General features: G+C 33.0%; 1 protein-coding gene across 12 annotated transcripts in view; it reads right to left on the reverse strand.

The window, feature by feature from the left end:
• LOC140056023 (neural cell adhesion molecule 1-like) overlaps positions 1 to 22894 on the reverse strand; it is a 55517-nt gene that overhangs the window by 23968 nt on the left and 8655 nt on the right. For all 12 annotated transcript variants that reach the window (XR_011846713.1, XM_072101237.1, XM_072101236.1 and 9 more), the window contains exons 2-8: positions 5258 to 5401; positions 4592 to 4735; positions 3319 to 3453; positions 2728 to 2871; positions 1878 to 2299; positions 1003 to 1159; positions 226 to 440 (exon numbers count right to left, since the gene is read on the reverse strand). Coding sequence is in view for 11 of the 12 variants with exons in the window: in XM_072101237.1 (XP_071957338.1) it covers positions 226 to 440; positions 1003 to 1159; positions 1878 to 2299; positions 2728 to 2871; positions 3319 to 3453; positions 4592 to 4735; positions 5258 to 5401 (1361 nt within the window). In the remaining variant the exon portion in view is untranslated. The remainder of the gene's footprint in view (positions 1 to 225; positions 441 to 1002; positions 1160 to 1877; positions 2300 to 2727; positions 2872 to 3318; positions 3454 to 4591; positions 4736 to 5257; positions 5402 to 22894) is intronic.

A 22894-nucleotide genomic window follows, 5' to 3' on the forward strand; every position in this document is an offset into this window, starting at 1 on the left:
AATTTAGCAATGGTCTATAATAAAGACTACTTGCTACACCTTTCGACTGGAAATTAGCCATTCGTGAAGATATTAACTCCGCGGCCGGTTTCATTACACAAATATTTGAACAGTTCGGGGTTACTGAAATACCTACTATTAGAAGATTTACGGTATACAAGATTTAGTAATACGAATGAGATAAATCAACTTTAAATTGCCGGATGAAAGTTAGAAGTAACTTACAGAGACGCTGCTGGCACCATCCGCTGTACTGAAAACGGTAAAAACGGGATCAGAGATATCCGTTAAATTGGTCACCTGGGTATTACGTTTAATTACCCAATAATATTGGGCTGGTGGGTTTGCTAGCCAATAGCATGTCAACGTCATCTCGTTTCCAATCCACCCCGTATACGCTCCCTGCTGATCTTGTCTCTTCTTGTCAATCACTGGAGGAACTGAAATGTACAAATCATTATATTTACTACAAAAATCAATATGTGGCAGAAATAAAAATAATGTTAAATTATTGTTAAATAATTCAAGATTTATATTGGTGAAATAAATACTTCTATTTTTAAAAATTGACGATAAATAAGTATACCAAATTATGGAACAAACACCAGATTTCCAGTGTTGTATCTCCACACACTATCTACTTCCTAAGTATTATAGAAATATTTAAAATGTGATGTGCCCATATATGGACACAATGAAGTCATATAACTACCATATTTAATATACAACTACCATATTTGGACACATGACATTTTTTTGTCAAACTAGTTTGATAGTGTAGACAGAGTTTAAGTTAAAGGTTACTGCTAGATACATGTGAAACACATGTGATGTTGTATTAGCAAATATTCCTAGATACTTCAGCAATAGATACAGTACCAAGAATCGGCTGCTTTCAAATGATGCATGTTCACTCAAATCGAAAAGTTTGTTGTTTGTTTATCAATTTCCACAAATAATACATATAATTTTCTTAATAAATCTAAAGTTCCTAATACTTACAGTTAACCGTGAGGTTGGAAATGGCACTTGCTTCGCCTCCAGCGTTTTTGGCAAAGCATTCATACGATCCGTTGTAACTGCGCTTTACACTAGAGAAAATAAGATCCAAGCGCGATCCGTCTTGCAGTGACTGCACTTCTATATCTGCAGCAGTTGGCTAAATACAAACAAATTTGTTTAGTAAATTAACAATTTATCATTAACAATAAGAATGAGTCTAACATTATTATACTTTTTTTATATATCCTCTGAGCGAGTTGAGTGGCCGCGCGGTTAAGACAGTGCAACTGTAATACGTAGCCATAACATCGGCAAGGGTTCGAGGCTCACTCGCTCAATGGTTCTGCTAGTGTAACAAGTCTTCTCGGATAAAGACTATAAACCGTAGGTCCAGTGTACACATCTAGCTCATGTGCACTTTAAAGAACCTAGTATATCTTTCGAGACGAGTAGGGGGTTACCCCGGTGTACTAGTTCACACACAGCCACTGTCAAACTCATACATACACTGGGTCCTCTGGGAGAACAGTCTTAGACTGAAGAGGCTACCCAGTATAAAGAATAAATAATAATAATGAATGATTATGTTCAATTAACATGTCCCAGAGGTTTTAAATACTGATAAGCTTATAATCGAAGGTTATGAATCTTTGGCTAACCATGCCTAAGGTCCATTTCTTTTCAAATGCAAGGATTTTTTCCCCTCAAACAATCAATTTCCAAACATTGTCAATATAAGGCTTTTTAAGTATAGTTTTAAGAAAGCAATCCTGGCTACTAAATACAAGACATTTTCTAATAACAATAATTTAATCTTAATGTTTTTTCTTAATTTTCTGGCATTTTTTAAAAATAAGTGAAACGGGCAAGTGTACCTGAACCCCGACTGGCATATCCTCTCCAAACCTTCTCCATGTCAGCTCTGATTTATCTCCACTAACTGTATTACAAGACAATGTTTCTCGACTATTCTCCAGAGCACTCTTTTCTATGCCCTCCTGAACGACAGGTGGAATAAACACACGTAGGGTGGCAACGCGTTGTGCAGTTATCGTCAGTTTCTCAACTGTTGCAGTGCAAATGTACGATCCTTCGTCAGCCTTTCTTAAATCATTAATAATTAGCTTCTCTCCACTGTCTTCGATAGTAAAACGATCTGTACTTTCGATTACTTGGTTGCCACTAGTGGTCCAGCGTAAGACTGGAGGAGGATTGCCAGTTGCAATGCATTTGAATTCTGCGTTTTTGCCTTCTGTACCATTGAAATCTTCTGGGCCTAGCGTAATTTTCGGAGGAACTGTTGAAGAAAATATAATAATTCAGAATTATCATAGGCTATGTAAATACGTGAACGTAATTGGTTATAATTCACCTCTAAGCAGGCAATATCTGTATAATATTACATAGCCTATAATGCGATTGGCTGAAATGGCATCATGTGACTAGCCCTCCAAGAATCCAAAACGCTACTTTTCTGTATAGGATTACATGCACATTGCACCATCAAGGGGTAGGCCTAAATTGAGCAGAAACGACAATTGTGAAGGCTAGTTGTAAGCACTTTAAAAGATGTCAAATCCTTGCTATTCAATTGGTTAATTATGTATCACATGCCATTTAGAATTAGTACTACTGAATGGGACCGTGATGCAAAAAGGCCTGGAGAGATCACTGAAACTATATAATATATAATATAAGTTTGTGGGCTTATACAGTTATACTAACCAAGAACTTCTACTCTTATATCTATACTATCACTAGCAACAAGGCCTGTTGTCTCTGTAGCTGAACATTCGTACGTTCCATCATCTTGACTACTTATATTCACTATCTCCAGGTACTCCTTATGCTCGATGTTATATTTTGCATCTAAAAGTATAAATATGTGGCACATTAGATGGTTCTATATCATCTAGGTCTTTCAAAGTATGTTAAGAGGTTTTATGCTGGATAAGCATTCACAGAATATGTGGGGTTTTAGGTGAGTTTTGGGCTAGGTTAAAGGCCTCAAAAGTTTTTAATCCGGGTAGAATATGTAAAAAGAAACATTTTGGATTGGGATTCAAATGTTTTATGCTGGATAACAAGCCTTAAAAGATATTTTAATCAGGATAGAATTGTCAAAATGGACTTGTTTTAGGCTTGTTGAAAGCCTTAAGCTCTGTCTACACTATCAAAGTAGTTTGACAAAAAAAGTGTGATGTGCACAAAATATGGAAGTGATATGACATCATCATGTCCATATACGATTTATTTGTCACAAAAAGTTTGATAGTGTAGACAGAGCTTTAAAATATTACAGACTGAAACACTTACTAGTTCCAGCAATTGCTAGTTCACCAAATTTCCATTCATAAAGAACATTAGCCTTGGAATTAACTTTACACAGTACCCTTGCATTTCTGTAGATCTCAAATGATTGTGGAGAATCAGCTTCTAACTCCAGTGGTGCTATTAATTTTAGAAAATAAAATAATATTAAAATATTGTAAATCTTTGAAAAATGTTTTCATCTGGTCTTATATTTAAAGATGTATTGAATCTGTAAAAAAAAAAATTCTTAACACAAATTTGTTGCTAGATATTTTAACGTTGCATAATAGTTATCTACTTTGACAAAAAATGTTATCGAAAAATAATGTGATTTTACTAAAACTACAAAATAACCTATTCAAAAGTCTGATTTTTAATAAATCTTTCATGGTTTTAGGTGACAATACATCTTTAAATATCTGTATACAATTTTTTATATTAAACGGTGCTTTCTGCTCTACAACTAGAAAAGCTACAGTACTACTAGCAACCACTAACATCGATTCATCGCCATGGGAAGATTTGTTTTCAATCGTCGCACACGTATGTATTGGACACTCCCTCTTTCCACCAAATTTCAAGGATTCAAGGGATGCACCCTCCCCCTTAAAGATGTATTGACCCCCTAAAAAATAATTTTTTTTTGTTGAATATGCCATTTTAATGTCACATATTAGTTTCTTTCTGTCTTTCATTTATTTGGCATCTCAATATATAACATTAAAAATACATCAATAATATATATAATCACCTTAAATATTAAAATACATCAAAAAAGCAAATAAAAATGGCAGGATTAATGAAGTCTGACAATGCACGGGAAAACACATAAAGTCGTTTAAAGTAAAACAACTTAATTCCAATGTGGTCCCTAGTGATTGAATTCGACCAAAAATTGGATTTTAAAGCAAAACATTGTCAAATTGGATGCCAGCCAATGGATTTTTGGTTGAATTTAACCATTTATCATGTTATTTTATAAGTGAAAACATTATTTTTTTCCGTTTTTTTTTTTTTCTACGTAAGTGATTCACTTTATTAAACTACAAAATAACCTATTCAAAGTCTGATTTAATTAATCTTAATTTTTCATGTTTTTGGGGGACAATACATCTTTAAATTTTGCAAATTGTACTTTTAAAAGATAGGACATCAAATTAAGCTCGGCCCTTATTTCCTCATTTTTAGGCCCTGCACCCTTCCCAGTGGATCCGCCACTGATTCAAAACAGTGCAGCTTAATTGCAATATTTGTAAACAAATGGGTGATGTCTTACGGTATAAAACCAAGTTGATAGATTTCTGTTCTCCATCAGTTGTGAAACAAGTATACTGTCCTTCGTGGCTCTCCTGTGGGTTTGTAATTTCCAACTTTGTTATAGTTGTTGTGGGGTGTGTTACGGCGACACCACCAGATACTCCTGTAATAAATGTATTCACAATTGAATTTAGAATTATAAATGTTTTCCAACAACTTAAAATTGAGATGTAACGCTAAAATCAACTTTAATTACTAGATTATTACTACACATCTTTTGTGGGTTTCCTATTTCTAGTCTTCAAAATAAAAGAAAATTGTGGCTGTATACATTTAATTTGAGAAATATTGACGAACACTGTTCCAAGTGTCTTAGAGGGTTTAGAGAGAATTGTTCTAAACTATCAAACTAGTTTGACAAAAACAGTGTGATGTGCCCAAATAAGGCAGTAATAAGCTCAAATATGGTAGTGATAACTTACATGCCCAAATATGGTAGTGTTATGTCATCATGTCCATGGACACATCACATTTTTTGTCAAATTTGACAGTGGAGACTGACCTTAAAACATTTTTTTTCAACTGTAGGCCTATAGTACAGTATAGTACTACAAATGTGTCTATTTGGATCCTAAGGATTAGAGTGTAGTTATCAAGTTTAGTTTATGATGTCAATATGCTGTACCTGTGCCAGCTAATGGAACCACGTTATTTTGTGGATCTCTCCATTGAGGCCGCAGGTCGTCACCTCCTGAGTAAGTACAAAGTATTACTATATCTTCAGTCATGCCTTTCTCAAGTGTTGGGCCTTGTGGTGCTAATGAAACAGCTGCAAATAAAACAAATAATTACATTTAATAAACAGAATACTACCACATGAAATTTTGCAGGCTATTAGCAGAGGCCTGCGAAAAACAACACATTCTTGTAGACAATACAATAGCGCTCCCATTTTTAATAAGAGTAAAGATAAGCACAGAGATCATGTACTGTAGCGGCTGTTCCAGAATATACAATACCAAGTATTGTAAAGTTTAAACACTAAATATTTAGGCGATCTTGTTAAAGGTCAAAAACCTTCACGTTTCGATATTCAATATTGAACAAATTAGTAGCAATAATTTGCCTACACAACAAAAAATTGGAGGCCTGAACACTATTTGCAAGAAACAACAGATTCATTTACAGTTGACAATACATCCCATCTAGTCTACTACTAAAAAAAATCTCTAAAAAATATGTTGATAGTCTAAAAATAAATCTTCAATAAATGTTCATACAAAATTATAATGCATTATGTTTTTCCTCAATAATTTAATGGAAAAAAAAAACAAAAACAAAATGTAGCAAGTGCAATCACACGAGGACAGTGGAGCAAATCATTAATTCAAGCTAATACAGTAAGTATAGCTTGAAATATCACTTATTTTTGGAACATGATGAAATGATGTCATAATTATGGAACTTGATCATGCGAGTGCGAGTGCCGTACTAGACCAGAGAGAAACTGAAAAACTAACAAACATCTTGCAGTTTGATATGGATCAGGACAACGAGCTAGATAATGATATGTATAGGCTCTTTATTGATCTACTAATAATTATATAGTAAGATGAGTTACTGTACAATACACACACACACACATGGTGGTGTTGTTATAAGCAGTCTCTATATTTCTCTAATCAGCCAAAGATTCTTGAAATGTAATATTAAATGAGGTGTTCGTAACAAACTGTATTCAAATTTAGAAAATACAACAATCTTTATTACTAATGGTTTCACTGGTGGCTTTAGCTTAAGTGGCATTTTGTCCTATAGAGGCATCCTTCCATGTAATTTTTTTTTTTTACCATTATTTAATGAGGGTGAGCAATTGCTGACCGTTAGGGACCCTCAGAGAGAGGTGGTTCACAAGACAAACATATACACAAGATGCTCTACATAAACAAAGTCTTATTACAAGTCTTTGGGAGTGGAATTATAATTTTGTCCTTAGAAAAAATCCTGACATGTGACGGGACTTCAACCCAGGACCCTTGGAGTGGCAGCCAAGCATCATAACCACAACTCCACTTCAGTATTAAACTATTTCACGTTTTGATCAACTTGTTTTATTTTGTATAATTTTGAAAATAAATGATGAATGTTACATGAAATGAAAAACAACTGTTTTCTTTTAAAGAAAACAAATCTGCCTGGCTCTTTAAATGTGCCTGGAACTATTAATGAACAATGCAACACATTATGATAAAATTTTTTCCAAATAAGGAACTAACTTTCTTTGTTTCGACTGTTTGTTACCATTTCACAATAAGCTTCTTTATTGATTATCAGTGTTGAATTCAATGTGCTTGTTTTGACCAAAAAACCCAAAAACAATTCCCATAATATTCTATATCAGTGAAAGATTTTCAAAATAGAAATCAAATGCAAAATCTAAATGATTCAACTTGTATTTCTATTGTGTTTTTTGCTATTTTTAAATTTTATTATAGATTTATTACTTAAATATACAATGCTTACGTAGTACAGTCAGAAAGTATGGGGTGTAATCATTTTAATTACAACAATCTTATTTTCATAAAAGTGGAATTCTATGAACACATTAGCTTTAGCTTTTCCACACTATCATGTGACAAAAAAATGTGATGTGCCCATATATGGACATGATGTCATCACTACAATATTTGGGTATATCACTACCATATTTGGGCACATAATTGTGACATAAAGTTTGATGTGTAGACAGAGCTTTAGTGTAGTGAGAATATCCCATCAGTTAGTACTCCTTCAGTTACTATTGATGATATTTGGTGTGATAAATCAACCACACACATGAAATGGTTACAGGTCTGCATTTATGGGGTCAAAATTCACCTTGGATCAGGTATATACCCAGCATATTAAAAACAACCATGTTATTCCTATCTTATTAGAGCAGTACAGTAATGACATGCAATGCATAGACAACATATAACAAAATCAGTGTTAAAAAAAACTCCATCAACATCTCATACTTCCGTCTCATGTGGAAAGGAATTGGACAGGATTAATAACAGGATCCACTAATAACCTTAATGTGGTTTCACATTAAACATCTCATCGAATCCACATACAGTAAAATTGATTTTGTATTATAGTTATACTGTATATTGTATAATACTTTTTATAGTACATCCCCAATTCCACAGCAACAATAAGAATGCCTATGTTTCTCCATATTGATTTTCATAAATTACGACACACAGAAATTGGATCCAACATAGCTTAATTCAAATGTTTAATTTATTCAAGAAAGTATCATTTAGTACTATAATTAGTATTCATATAAAATATTATAATTGATTGATTGAATTGATTGAAATATATATATATATTCAACAAATTTTACTAATAACAAAAAATTATCCTAAGCCTTTCTAATTAATTAATTAAACAGCTAAAAAAAAAATCAATATAATATAAATCTATTCAATTCAAGACTACAGGCATGGATCACCAATGGTGTATAACATACCACTTCCGAAAGACTTAAATAAAATACCTACTCTAGTCATGCATTATCAACTAGTATAAACAGATCTTATAATGAACAAGACCGTTCATGTAAAATTAGCCACATTGTCCATGATGATACAAAAAGGTTACAAACAAACTTATCAATGTCTGTCTATCAACCAGGTGGGAAAAACCTGGGGAAAACCAAGGATGAATGCTACAGTAGTACAACGATGATACTATGGTGTTAGGGTTACTAAATATCACTTCTTATTCTTCTAATTCTTAAACTAGGTGTAGCATCCAACAGCGAGCAACTTGCCAATTACAGGGTGGATAAACTATTTTACAATTTATCATGCTTATAAACTAAGTCTCATGTGAGGAGTGTGGAGTTGAAAGTTACAACCCTGGCACTACTGTTACTAGGTCAGGATTGAACCCTGGACCTTGGGATGGGATTGAAAGGCAAGCATGTTAACCACTAAGCTACAGCTCCACTGCTTGACCATGTAATATTGTAACACTCCGTCCAAGATTTACAAAAACAATACCGAGGCTATTTTGCATCATTATACTAGCAACAAGAGATTTGTCCCATAAATTGCACATTATGTAAATTATAATGAGGAAAGAAGCCATATGTATGCTCAGTCTTAACTAATTGGATAGAAAGGACTGAAATACCTAAACTTCCTTCTATTCTAAGCTAGGAATGTTATTACAATGCTATGCTCTTAAACTCTTTCTCTTGGTATGCCTAGAATATTTTAATTTACAAATCAAACATTCACATTAAAATGTATGGTATTTCACAGAGAATAGAATTACTGAATCTATACATACAGTAGTATTAGGATTATTTACTACAGGGAATAGCTTGCCTAATATTTATGAATTCAGCTGAAACTGTAAATGTAAACAGATGCTTCCCTTTTTATAGGATCTAATCACATATTATGCTGCTGCAAGAAATCGCAGAACTGAGTTGAACCATTGTAATAATAGTCAGTTTCAAGTCTCATTCTCCATTATATTTTGGAGATACACACCATGTTTTTAATACTATTAAAAATTTTTATTTATTGATTGAAGTAAAAAATATTGCAAGAATCTTTTCCTGTTGTCAAATTGCATTGTCTCGATTGTAAAGCAAATGAGGTGTTTTAATGGCGATTGGATTATTCTTATGTTGGTACACACAATAACTAACATTGAACTTTGAAGCCCTTTAAAAAAACATTGTGGACTGTCCCAATTTATAGTGGGGGTGATCTACAGTACAGAAAGAAAATACTGCAACTTTACCTACGAAGTAGCTTCGTAGATAGAACGTAGGCTACGTTGTTGGCTTCGTAGGTTCCATTGTTTGACTTCGTAACCTCAATAAACAACTTTCAATGAGCTACGTTCTGAACTTCGTAGGGAGTTCGTAACCTAAATAAACAACCCTACGATGTTCTTAGTGAAGTAAGGTGTGAAATTAATGTGTTAAATTTAATTGGCGGAGGACAAAGTTGTAAATTAATAAAAAATAAATAATATTTTTAAATCGTAATATTTTCCTTCGTGCGTGTTTACCTACTCAACGGCGAATATAAATATAAATTTCCCACGATGTATAACGTAGAGAGAGACACGATCCAACACAGGTGAACCGCAACGAACAGGCCAACTAATATAATAAACATAATATAGCGAACGTCCCATCCAGAAACGATGCCGAGAAAAAAAGATCGTAAACAATTCATTCTAAATATAGCATCAGGACGTTCAATCGGTCGCTCAAAAAGACTGCCGACAGAAGACCGTAATTAATACAGACCTAGGTTTTTTTTGGTCACATGGCATGAAACGCGATACTCTCTGCTTACCGCAATCTCTCACATGTTTTTTTTACTCAGTACGAGCTCGACGAGAGGGTGGCTACCGTCTGACGACGATAAAACAGTAATTAAGATCGTGTACCTGGATTTTGTGTCACATGACATGAAACATAATACTCTCTCTACTGTGCTCAGCTCACATGTTTTTTCCCCTCCAAATTCTGGTCGGCCTTTTTCTTTATACATGTCGTAATCATTTTAAAAAAGGCCTAGGCCTATTTATGTATGTTAAATCTTAATATGGAATATATATTTATTTTGCATATATTTTGTTGGTGTCCTAGCGTAGGTGTCGTTTTTATAATTCGCTAACCCAACAAGGTAGGATTCTAGGAATAAATAATTTATAGTGTAGGCCGCCGAAACAGGCTAGGCCTAGCCTCGACTCTCTCTACGTGAGCTGAGGTCCACCGGCCCGATGTCGTTTCGTCGGCGGATTTCCGTCCAAATTAGGATAACCGATGCGTAGGGCGGCTACAAAAATTGACCTACTATCTTTAGGTAGGATTTTAATTAGCAAACAATACATTGTTTGTTTGCATTGTCCATGCTTCTACGAACCACCCTACGATCGAGGCGTAGCCTAGATTTCATAACAATACATCGTAGGCTACGAACAATACATCGTAGGTAGGAGAGAACAATACATCGTAGGCTACGAACAATACATCGTAGGAGAGAACAATACATCGTAGGCTACAAACAATACATCGTAGGCTACAAACAATACATCGTAGGAGAGAACAATGACCTACGTTCTACCTACGATCTACCTACGAAAGCCTACGCGTAGATACGAAGCAGTAATTTCTTTCTGTACTGTACTACAAAATTCTTCTTTTCCTAATTGTCTTCCACTTCCTGAGGAAAGGGCTAATGTCTGTTTATCCAGGTAAGCAGGCACGAAATAATTTCATACAAACATATTATCTTTTCTCTAAAAGCATTGGATACAAATGCTATAGTGAGTGATACTACAGAATATTTAAAATAAAGCTTTTTATTTAGTTGTTAATGTTAATATGTAATTGCTGAATGGGATTTGCAGATGTTTGTAGTAAATGGTCTAAAACAAAGGATTACTTTGTAACAAATAAAACCAATTTATTTTAAGATTATTCCACAACCCATTTGTAATTAAGCTTTTAAGATTAAGGTCAGTTTGTAAAAAAACAACTCCTCGTCATTTGCAGAATTTTTAACTTACATAGACAATTCTCAGCTAGAAATTATTTAAGTAGCATAAAAATTGTGCAAATACAAAGTGGTAATCATTTACTTGAAACAATAAAACATATCTTAAAGCTCTGTTTACACTATCAAACTAGTCATGTCCATATATTGGCAAATAACATTTTTTTGTCACATAAAGTTTGATCTAGTGTAGACAAAGCTTTAGGCTAGTTTCTCCGCAAACAATCCTAATTGAAACTAACTGTTTATACCAATATGATTATTTATGATTGCAACATATAAAATGGATTGCGAAATATGTATGGCTTATCTCGTTATCTTTATTCAAGTACCGTATGCATTTAGGTTAGGATGGTTTCCTTCGTCTATTTCTCAAAAGTCAATTACATCCAGCCTTCATTAGTCTTATCTATTCTTCAAAATGATGAAAGCTTATACTCGAGAATGTTGTTACCATTAAGCACTGTCTACACTATGTGCGAAAACATGGTGGTGATATGACATCATCATGTCCATATAGAAAAGTCACCATGAATGATGTGAGGTAACAAAGTAATTTTTTGTAGCCAATACTTAGTACTACTATATACAGTACTGTAGGTTAGGTAGTCAGTATCAAGGCAAATTCTGTAAAACAATGTCACATATGACACCTGTATCATCATAAACCTAACTTTACCTTGCATAAATTCAAGCACCACATGTGATACATTGTGACGCTGTTTTCAGGAATTCGCCTATGATATTGATATGATACTGGACAAACAGTAATGTCAATTATGTAGAGATACAGTACAGAAGAAGATTCGGTTGTACAGTATTAGGAGGCAAGATTTTCATTTATAAATATCAAATTAACAAAATTGTTTCAGTGCAATAAAAACAGTTTTAGCAATAAACTATAGAACTACCTTATATATTATTCAGTATGTTTACTGACTAGGTCTACTTTTTACAGAAGAGTAAACATTGACTTGTTGATATCAGTATGAGAGACAGGTGCTGAGGTCAGGTCATTTGTGTTGAAATTCAATTTGGAAGCATTGCATACAGTACTGAGAAGTGTTTTTGTGAATTTACTCAAGGGCTGTGAACAGCAAGATAAATATACCTTAGGTCATAGGTCATTTTACTGTACTGTATGTAGATAAAAGCGCCATCTAGTCCGCATTGTGAAGAGGGCCCCTGAATATCAGTTAACCCTCTAGATAGTTGACATTTTAAAAAATAAATAAAAATGCAGTATACAGAATGTACTAATGAATTTATGAATTTGTAGACTAAAAAATGTTGTTTATTTAAACTTAGTTTTCAATCCAAATTATAGAAAATAAATTTAATTTAAATATAATTTACTACACTGTATTTTCTGATAAATAATAAATAACAATATTTAATTTTAAAATATAATACGGTACTGTAAATTTTACATTACATGTATTTCTAACTATTTATATATTTCATTTTATTTCAGCCTTATTGCACTTTTTCTCATTTCGTAAGGATTTTAATCAAAATTGTATTGATATTTATAACGATTTCAGCATGATGCTTTGAGAACACAACGAACGTCAAAGTATGCGATGGCATAGGAAATACATTACATATGAAATGAGCTTGGCATACAGCCAAAGATGTTCTTTGTATTTCAGTATTTTTCATCAATATGAAACTACAGCGCAGTACTACTGTGTGCTTTGCATTTAAAGAAACTAAACCGCATAGTAAACTATAAAATCGGAAATGCTCATAAACGCAGAGAATGTTACGGTGTGTGGAATTCTTTTGGGTACTGTAGTCCTTGTTAGTTTTAATACTATTAGCAGATCTGTACAAATGTCTCTCTGCCAGAAGATGTTATCTCATGTAAATAAGGTATTAACATAATCTAATTTAAAGTTACCTACTGTAAAAACGGTGTCAAATACCCATTACAAAATGTTGTCTAAACCCCACTAAGAATGCCTAATGTGGAGAGTATTCAGAACACATTTTCATATAAAAATTATTAAAGTACATTGTTTTTTTTATTTTTTTTATTTAACCTTATTTATAGAGGGTGACCCTAAACAGCACATGCTGACCATCAAGGGGTGTGTTTCTATATAAATGTACCCAGCTTTAAGGTGATTTTGGATAATTTCTCTGTATTTTCTAGATATAGACACAATAGAATTTTTATTGTAGTTAATCAGAATATATAACACAATTTAAAGAGTTGGTTCCTTAATATTTACTATACACACGCAGCATTAAATCCCAAATATCTCTGTTACATATTATTACACTACTATTGAAAGATAAAATGTTTATAATATAACACACAACAGGGCGTCAGCATTTTGTTTGGTGTGTCCTGGTTGTGTAAATGGACCAAAACATACATAACAAAATTGTGTACCGTTGGATGGTACTTTTTCCTACTGTACAATCAAATTTTAGACCCTCTTAAAGTATTGTTTTGAATTGCTAATGCTATAATGCTAGCTATAGTGTCAGTATTTAGTACCAGCAAAATAAAGAATGCTATCACATATTTTGACCATCAATAGTGAACAGTGTATAAAATATTTATAATATTATTGTACCAAATACAGTTACTAGTGTAAAGACAATGGTAATCCCAAACACATAGGTCAATTAAATGCTCTATATCCTTTATTTGTGTTAAAAATATTGCTAGAAATGTGTTCTGCCAAAAACAGCATCTGTTATATACTTGAATGTATACCAAAATTAACAATACAAGTACTTAGGATGTTAGATTTAATTGTGGAAATCCCTCTCTGGTACGGGCCCTGTGGTACTATGTAGAGCAAATCATGATATGAATTTAACTTTTTCCCTGTTCAATTCAATTCAACTTTATTCAACTACAGAGGCCCAGATCAACACATGGTTGTTCTTACCCCTGGAGCCGTGCACTAACAAACAATACCAATACAATAGGGTGCAAGTAAATGAGATATTAATTTATTGTTAGCTTCCCCAGTTAGCTTTAAAAAGTTTTCAATGTGCTAAATAAGGTAGTAATTGAATGGTATAATAGTAAAATTAGAGGTCAAATGGGTCATCTATTATTGTGACACCAATACTAAGTACTTTGGACTCTACCACCTCTTAAATAACAATACTTTGTACTAGATTGGTCACATGTACTCAAAGAAAACCATTATTTTAACAAACTTATTTAAATATCAACAGGAAGTGAAATCACACAGGTAAAACAATAAGTACAGAGGGTAAAATAATGCTTACCACAGCAATTGTACAATTTATTGTGGTTAAATACCACAACAATATGAAACAAAAGTTCAATTCTATTTTCATAGTGATTTGGACTGTACAGAGATATTAAACTCAACACAGTGGAAAGAAAATAAATAACAATATTCTTAACAATGGTTAACCTCATATAGAACAAGGACAAATAAAGAAATCCTAACCCTGCTACAGTAGTTTGCTATCAAATGGTTTAGTTTTGTTTAATAAAAAAATCCTCATAGAGGAAATTTGGACTAGGGTCCTCTACAGACACACGGCAGCAACAGTGCAGCATTTACCATGAAAGACAGGGGCTGAGAATGAGATGGACCAGTATGGGGGTAACTCCCTACTCAGTTGAAAGATTCACTGGGTTCACAATATGTATTGTCCTTATCCAAGAAGTTCATACTATATAAAGCTTTGATTTGTTAAAATTAGAATGGGTATCTTTAAGACCAAGTCCAGTAACATGGGTTACATTGGGAGTTCAATGGAAGACGAGGTTGTATGGGAGGTTAAAATTTAGTTAAAATTATAGAGTATTTGGAAAACAAAGCTAAACACAACAATAGCGAGAAATCATAAAACTTTTATCAGACAAATCTTTAAGACATGTGTTCAAATAAAGCATAATAAAATGTAAATAAAAACAACCCATAGACGGTTTTCCAATTGTAAAAATTCTTTATAAAGAACAAACAATGAGTTCAATAACCAAAGAAAATCAAACAGTAAATTTACAATAATGCGTAGTAGTAGAACAGGCTGCTGTATGGTAAATAACCCCTGGGAAGGGAGCATGGGGTCATATCTGACTCACTGTACAAATAATAGATTGATGACTTGGTTGTTGAACCGAGAAGACCAGTCTAATATTACTATTTGCTGTATTCATTTTCTGTAGGTAGGATATGTAATGACCCTTCCCTTCCTGAACTAAAAACAACTTGAACAAAATAACAAAATCTTTACGATATATTTTTATTGTATATTTGTAGCTTCTACCAGGCATTTACTAGTAATCATGACTCTCTTGTCTCGAATTTACATTTTTGGGGGAATATAATTTTAACCTTAATATAACATAGTAGTTTCAAATGGGATTGATGTATGTTTCAATGAATCTTTTTTATAAATTTTAATTTTATCTAATGTATTATGTAATTGTGAATGGTTGTTAGAGTTACCACATTTCTGTCAAGGAAAATAATTTTTCCATGTACACCTTATATATGGAACAAATAAAGATTTGATTTTGAACACCTAATAAGTTCCACATCATGTCAACTTACAAGACTATTTACAGGGAAATGAACTTACTAAACTTTCACATTTATGTCATTATAATTTCCAAGCCTTATTATTATTTTCTGATGTGGAATTAAGACAATAGCGTGAAGCAAGCACGAAAGTGAAAGTGGTTTCCTAAAAACATTAAAGTAAACAAGAAACGAAATTAAAGTTTATAAAATAAACAATACATAAGTAAATAAAGTTCAAATGTGCACGACATTCAACGTTTAATAATGATCCAACATTTAAATTATGCATTTACACTCAGGATAGATACATTTGTATCATTCTGTAAAACAAACAAAAGCATGCTACAGTAATATTATAAAAACAAAGCCCAACGTATTAGTAAAGCTATGGTTTGTTAACATTATTCATTGTTAAATGATGTGAATATGACACAAATATACTCATCATTAATTTATTGGTCATCTAAAAAATGTAATCAGATTTCTTTTGCAAACGTCTAAGAAGCTTATTATTAAAGATTGCAGAAACTATCATGCAAATTTAAATGGAAGATGGATTAAAAATATGCCCATATGGTTAAAAGACCAAATTAATAATTCTTATAAATAACGTATTTGTAACAGCTCTAGGAAAATTCAATTAATATTAAAACAATTTGAGTAATAAACTGAAGCTTATTACTGTGCATTTTGACAATTAATACAGGATTCAAACAATGCTAATTCAATCAGATAGAACAAAGTACAGTATTTAATAATTGAAACTAAGGTTTCCACAAAACATTCCATCTATATTTTTTGGATAAACATGGATATCCTTGCCATCAATTCTAAATGAAACCAAAACACCTTTATGACTTACAATCACCGGACAATTTCACAATTATCAAAGTCATGATCATGAAAATCTTGCCATTATATCATTCCCCCTAACCACAGTAAATGTGTTGTATTTTTTTCAGGAATTTGAAAATATTTCAAATCAAGGATTTTCAAAGATAAACCAATTTTTTGTGTAAAACCTTTTAGCATTTAACAATTTTTTTGCTGTTTTAATGCACTCGTTCGTATAAGTACAGTCGACTCCGCCTAAGTCGAATTCGCGCAAGTCGAAAAATCGCGAAAGTCGAATTTTTTGGAAAGTCCCAATTCTTTCCTATACATTACTGTGTAATTTTTATTTGTAAGTCGAATTTTTCTAAGTCGAAATTCGTCTAAGTCGACGTCTTTTTGCGGTCCGAATACACACATTCTTTAGTGATTTATATCGTATAAGTCGAAGTCACAAATTACGCGGCAACAACGCGCTAAAAAAGCCGATGAAACGTACGTAATTCGATAAACAAACAACAGAGGGGATAATGTGGGACCATATCGGTTCTCTCAAGCAGGTTGTATAGTATAGGCGGCGTCCTACAACTCGCGCTAGTGTATAGTGTATGAGTTGTTTAAGCGTTGAGAACTTGAGCGGCGTTTTGTGGGTACCTATTTTGAGCTAGACAGATGGCAATAAACAATGGATACCGATTTCGAATAAGAACCGAAATGTATTTATTATACGTTTTTGTATTGTTTTGGGCTTAAACCATAAAAGAAAATACAGTTTATCATTGCCGATAGCATTTATTAGGCCTAGCTAGCTAGCTAAGCAAACTCAATTCAAGAAGGCTCATCGCGTGGGCCGCGATCGCGACAGGGTCCACTAGGCCTAGCCATAGCGTGGCTAGTGAGTGAGCCTAGGCCTAGCATTTTTTTGGCAAATCTGTAAGTCAAAGTTCGCGTAACTCAAATTTTTATACCGGTCCCATTAGATTCGACTTAGGCGGAGTCGACTGTATAACATGTTACCATTATCCTATAGGGATGTTCTATTTTTCTAATTTTCATAAGTATATTCCTCTCTTAATACTAGAGGCTATTATAGGTTTATCCAGGTAAGCTTGGCACAAAATAGACTGTATAATTGTGATGCATGCATTGATGGGCTACAAAAATGCTAAATTTACTCAATATCATTATTACTTTATACATGATTTTCCAGATACAAAATTTGACCAACCATTTATTCACAACAAACAAGGCATGTTAGTATTATGAAATCATGTGAAAATTCACAAGTATTGTTATAGCTTAAGTAAACAATACCCAATATGAGTCATCTACAATACACCACTAAATCTATTGTGTTTTCAGCACAAATTACTTTTCATTATTAATTAATTATTCATTAATTTTATCGTCTCTTAAATTTCACTATCATTTTTTTTTTTTTATCATTTATTATTGATTATAAATATGGTTTAATAATACAATGGGTGTGTACCAACTGTAAAATGACATGATATGTATGTTGATTGTTTCCTCAATAAAGCTTGTTGATCTAGGAATGAATGGTGCTTGGAATTTATCAGCCGTGTCATAAAGCGTGAGGGGCTTAACCCAAAAGACAACCGGCCGAAATTTTCTGAAAAGGTATTACTTTTCAAAGTCATACTTGTGCGGATTTTCTTAAATAGACATTAGTTCAGTACCTAATTTCACAATTTTTTCAATTCACCCATTTCTTCAAAATCCTGGATCTGCTGTCACTGAACATTGTGTGTATACGAAAGGATCATAATAATAAAGGATGTTTTAAAACATACACCAGAGAATGAGGCCTTGAACTAAATACAAAAACAATATGTTGAAAAAAAAAAGTATATCTTTTTCAAAAACCATATGTGTTGAATGATGAAAAGACAAATAAAAAAAAAATAAAAAAGGTCTTTAGAACAAAAAGGTTTGAAAGGTCTTTAGAACAAAACGACATTATATTATTAGCTAGAGGGCAGGCAATTATTTATGAAGTGACGCTGCCGAGAACTAAAAATCTCATTTTGATTCTCTTTGATCAGAAACAAACTAATAGTATTTATTTGTCAGCCATAATTTATGTTGGACACTGCTGAAAAGTAAAACATTTATTTGTTTAAATCCTAGAAAATAAATGTTCATTTTTTGGTATTGAAAACATGTTATTATTTAATATTACCGACACAATTTAAATTTATTCAATATAATAAATAATTATAATGTACATTATAATGTACAAATTTTATTTTTATTGCTTTTACAAGTGGATCTGTATGTAATGTATTCATTACTTTAAAAATTAATATCTTGGCCTATTCCATTGTAATATAAGGGGTATTCTTCTTTATACAGTTATTATTAAATATTGATATTGATAACATTCATAAATCCATGTTTGTATGTGCTGTGCTATTTCTTTTTTATTATAATTTTTTTAAATAAAAATGTCTCTCTCAATACCATTGGGTTATGCCCGATTTCTGAAATTTAAAAAAGGAGGTGGGACCTTTTGGAAACCAAGAAAAGTCTGGTTTTGTGATAGTTTTTTTGTTTTAGGATAGTTTCTGGTTTTGTGACTGTTTCCGGTTTTCATGAAGTTCAATATTTAGAGAATTGACTGTATAAAGAAATTACTAGAATATGTTCAGTTAAAATACCAGTTTAGGCGGGCACAATTGACCCACGCCTGAATACAACATCAAAGCTATATTTAATTATCGTCAAGGTTAGAAAACTCCATGACTCCTACATGAACATGTTGATACTATCATTATGGGGTAGCCTACAGACAGTTAGGTATTGCCTTACGGTCTTAGACAACGAGTCACTATGGAAACTAACGTGCCTTTCAGCGAGGCCTGCTGACCAACAAGAAACAGACAAAGGATTGGTGTTTTGGCTGGCATTGACATGTATTTTTACACCGACAAAATCCATCGAAAACAAAAATTATTCAAACCTTTCCACATCTAGATAATTTTTTTCTAGAGAAAACCCCCTAAACTAGTATTCTTGAGCTAGGCTTCCAAGGCAAGCAATACAGCTTTTTTATTAGTACATTGTACAGTACAAATGATGTAGTATTGTTATTGTATAGACACTTCAAATGTGTAGTTTGGAGTGCCAATATGTCACAACACATTCGAGATTTCCACATAAATCACAGCCTACTTATTCCCTTGGGTATTACAACTGTACAAGATAGCTTGCCAATGGAGTCTAGTGTCACATTCCACGTTAGGAAATGGACTTCTTCAAGAATTGAGTTTCCTTTTATTTAGAATTTGAACAAAGTGAACATTATTATAATAAGCCCATCCATCCTTCCTAGAATGAATTAAAAAACAAGCTTTAGACTGATGGATCAAAATGTTGAGTTTGTCTTATAACATAATCATAATATTGTTAGGTGGTACACATACGTGGTGTACCACCAACATTATCTCAAGAAACTCAACGATTCTTTTTCGGAACTACATACTGTACGAAGTGTACCGCAAACTATTAAGCTCAAAGTTCTTTTGCAGAACTACATACACAAAATGTGTACGACAAATGATAGTATCAACATATTTTCATTTGTCTATAAATTATCAATAATGCAACGGTAGTCAGTAGAAGTGAACATTTCAGCAGGACAACCTTTGGCTGGTAAAGACTGTACATCCCTGGTCATTGTCACTAGACACCAATGACCTGGTCAATACTGGACACCAATGACCTGGTCAATACTGGACACCAATGACCTGGTCAATACTGGACACCAATGGGCAAGACAATACTGGACACCAATGGGTAAGACAATACTGGACATCAATGGGCAAGACAATACTGGACACCAATGGGCAAGACAATACTGGACACCAATGGGCAAGACAATACTGGACACCAATGGGCAAGACAATACTGGACATCAATGGGCAAGACAATACTGGACTTTAATGGGCAAGACAATACTGGACTTTAATGGGCAAGACAATACTGGACATCAATGGGCAAGAAAATACTGGACACCAATGGGTAAGACAATACTGGACATCAATGGGCAAGACAATACTGGACACCAATGGTCTGGTCAATACTGGACATCAATGGGCAAGACAAACCTGTGCACATTTTATTTCCAGAAATTCAACAGTTCAGTGCAAATACTGTAACTGTAGTTATCAAAATGCATTCCAAGAAAACATGTACAGTATGTTCAGTGTATTTAAGCAGCTATTGGTAAATGGCACGTTTACACATCAGCCATGACATTCCACTAATCTCGTTGGGAAATCCCTGTAAATTAGTCTAATCAACTGTTAGTATCTTGGACAGGATTAATAATAATAAATTATGAGAATCCATAGCGCTTTGTGAGTCTTTGTGGCAAGTATTCCAATCAGTACTTATATATTAATTTGTTCTCTACTTCACGGAGACTATGAACTAGGAGTTTTGTCTTCCATGGTCCCCTGTCTCAGAGTTCTGCCTCTGTACAACCTACTGCAACAAATTTGTAATGAAAACCTTCTTTGAATTTAATAATTCAGAACTAAAAAACAATTGTGTTGGTAGTCTACGAGTGCCGCATATATACCATACCATTGGTAGAGAAAACTGTTCGAGTTAGTTATATCTTGCTTTTCAAGAAGAATGGCTATTTTCGGTTTATCCAGGTGAGCTAGGCATGGAACAGACTAGTTTTGACTATAAAATACACAAACCAGAAATGGTGTTGGTAGTCTGGCCGCTAACCTGGATAAACTGACATTAGTTCTTTTCCCACCAAGTGGGGAACAATTACAAAAAAAAGAATTTTGCAGATGAGATTTTAATAAAAAAGTATTCTTAAAAAAATTGTACACACAACATAATACACACTATTATAATAATAATAATAATGTTGGAGTGATTCCAACATGTAAACTCATTCATCTGCAACATTATGGATTGCAAACACTTGCTATACTCAGACCATTAAGTTTGCTCGTCATTAGCACTCGCTAAGTATTAAGTAATGTTTCAAAATAACTTGAAAAAAACTTAATGAAAAAACTATATTTCTGAATTTAACCTTCCTCATACTGTACTATAAATAATGTTCTGTAACCTTTAAAATTATTTTTTTCTTTTCTTGCATTCAAACTTATTTTTTCCATTGCACAATCATAATATTGCAAAAATATTAATTTAATACTTGGAAGGAAGGCTTAATTCATTTACAATCAAAGATAAAAATGTACAGTTAGTAATAATCTTTAAATTAAATTTGTTCTTTTCAAACAAAATTATTTTTCTTGCACTGCACAATCAAAATACTGAAAAAATATTAATTTAATATTTTGAAGCTATCAATTGCAATCATGGATATTAATGTACAGTAGTAATTTGCATGGCCATATTTCTCATGTAACGACAATTCGTATTGTAATCATTAATATCATTCGAAGCCTCAGTGAAATGCTAAGTGTATACTACAAGACAGTAGCTAAGCTGCACATCATCAACGGTGAAGCACATTAATATGTATTTTAGTATTACATAATCAAGATTTCAAACATAGTTGCAATACACTTAGAAAGTAGGTTTAATTTCCTTCCTACAGTATTTCATATCATATAATTTGGATGCAATGTTATATGATTTATAAATAAAATATACTTTTTATTGTCCTTGTAGAAGTACAGACAGAAGCAACACATACAGTAGCCAATGGTTTCCACTATCAAGGTTATTAATATAAATAGCCTAATGCGCCATAAACAAACTGCGTGCTGTACTTTGTACGTAAGTTAGATAACATTTGTTATCATAACTGACATTGGCGCCAAAACAAGGGGACTATAATGACGATACGCGATGACTTTAACCAATATAAATAATACTACTTAGCTATTACTATAAAGTGTTTGCACAATAGCTATTGCATAATAATAACGGAAGTGGTCAAGTGAGTATGACTGCTCAGCACATAAAGACAATGAACAATGCGGACATACTGATGGGAGTGGTCAAGTGAGTATGACTGCTCAGCACATAAAGACAATGAACAATGCGGACATACTGATGGGAGTGGTCAAGTGAGTATGACTGCTCAGCACATAAAGACAATGAACAATGCGTACATACTGATGGGAGTGGTCAAGTGAGTATGACTGCTCAGCACATAAAGACAATGAACAATGCGGACATACTGATAGTATCAGTCTGTCACAGTTCAGAATTGGGCATACAATATTATGTTCCAACCATATTGCAATATCTGTACACATAGCAGGGAAATTTCATTTTCAAATGTTGTTTAGCAATATTGCTAATCAAACTGACTTTTGAGTCAAGAAACATAGTGAAATTGTATTGTATTTTTTGCAGCAC

Source organism: Antedon mediterranea, chromosome 8, assembly GCF_964355755.1.
Source record: "Antedon mediterranea chromosome 8, ecAntMedi1.1, whole genome shotgun sequence".
Lineage (NCBI taxonomy): Eukaryota > Metazoa > Echinodermata > Crinoidea > Comatulida > Antedonidae > Antedon > Antedon mediterranea.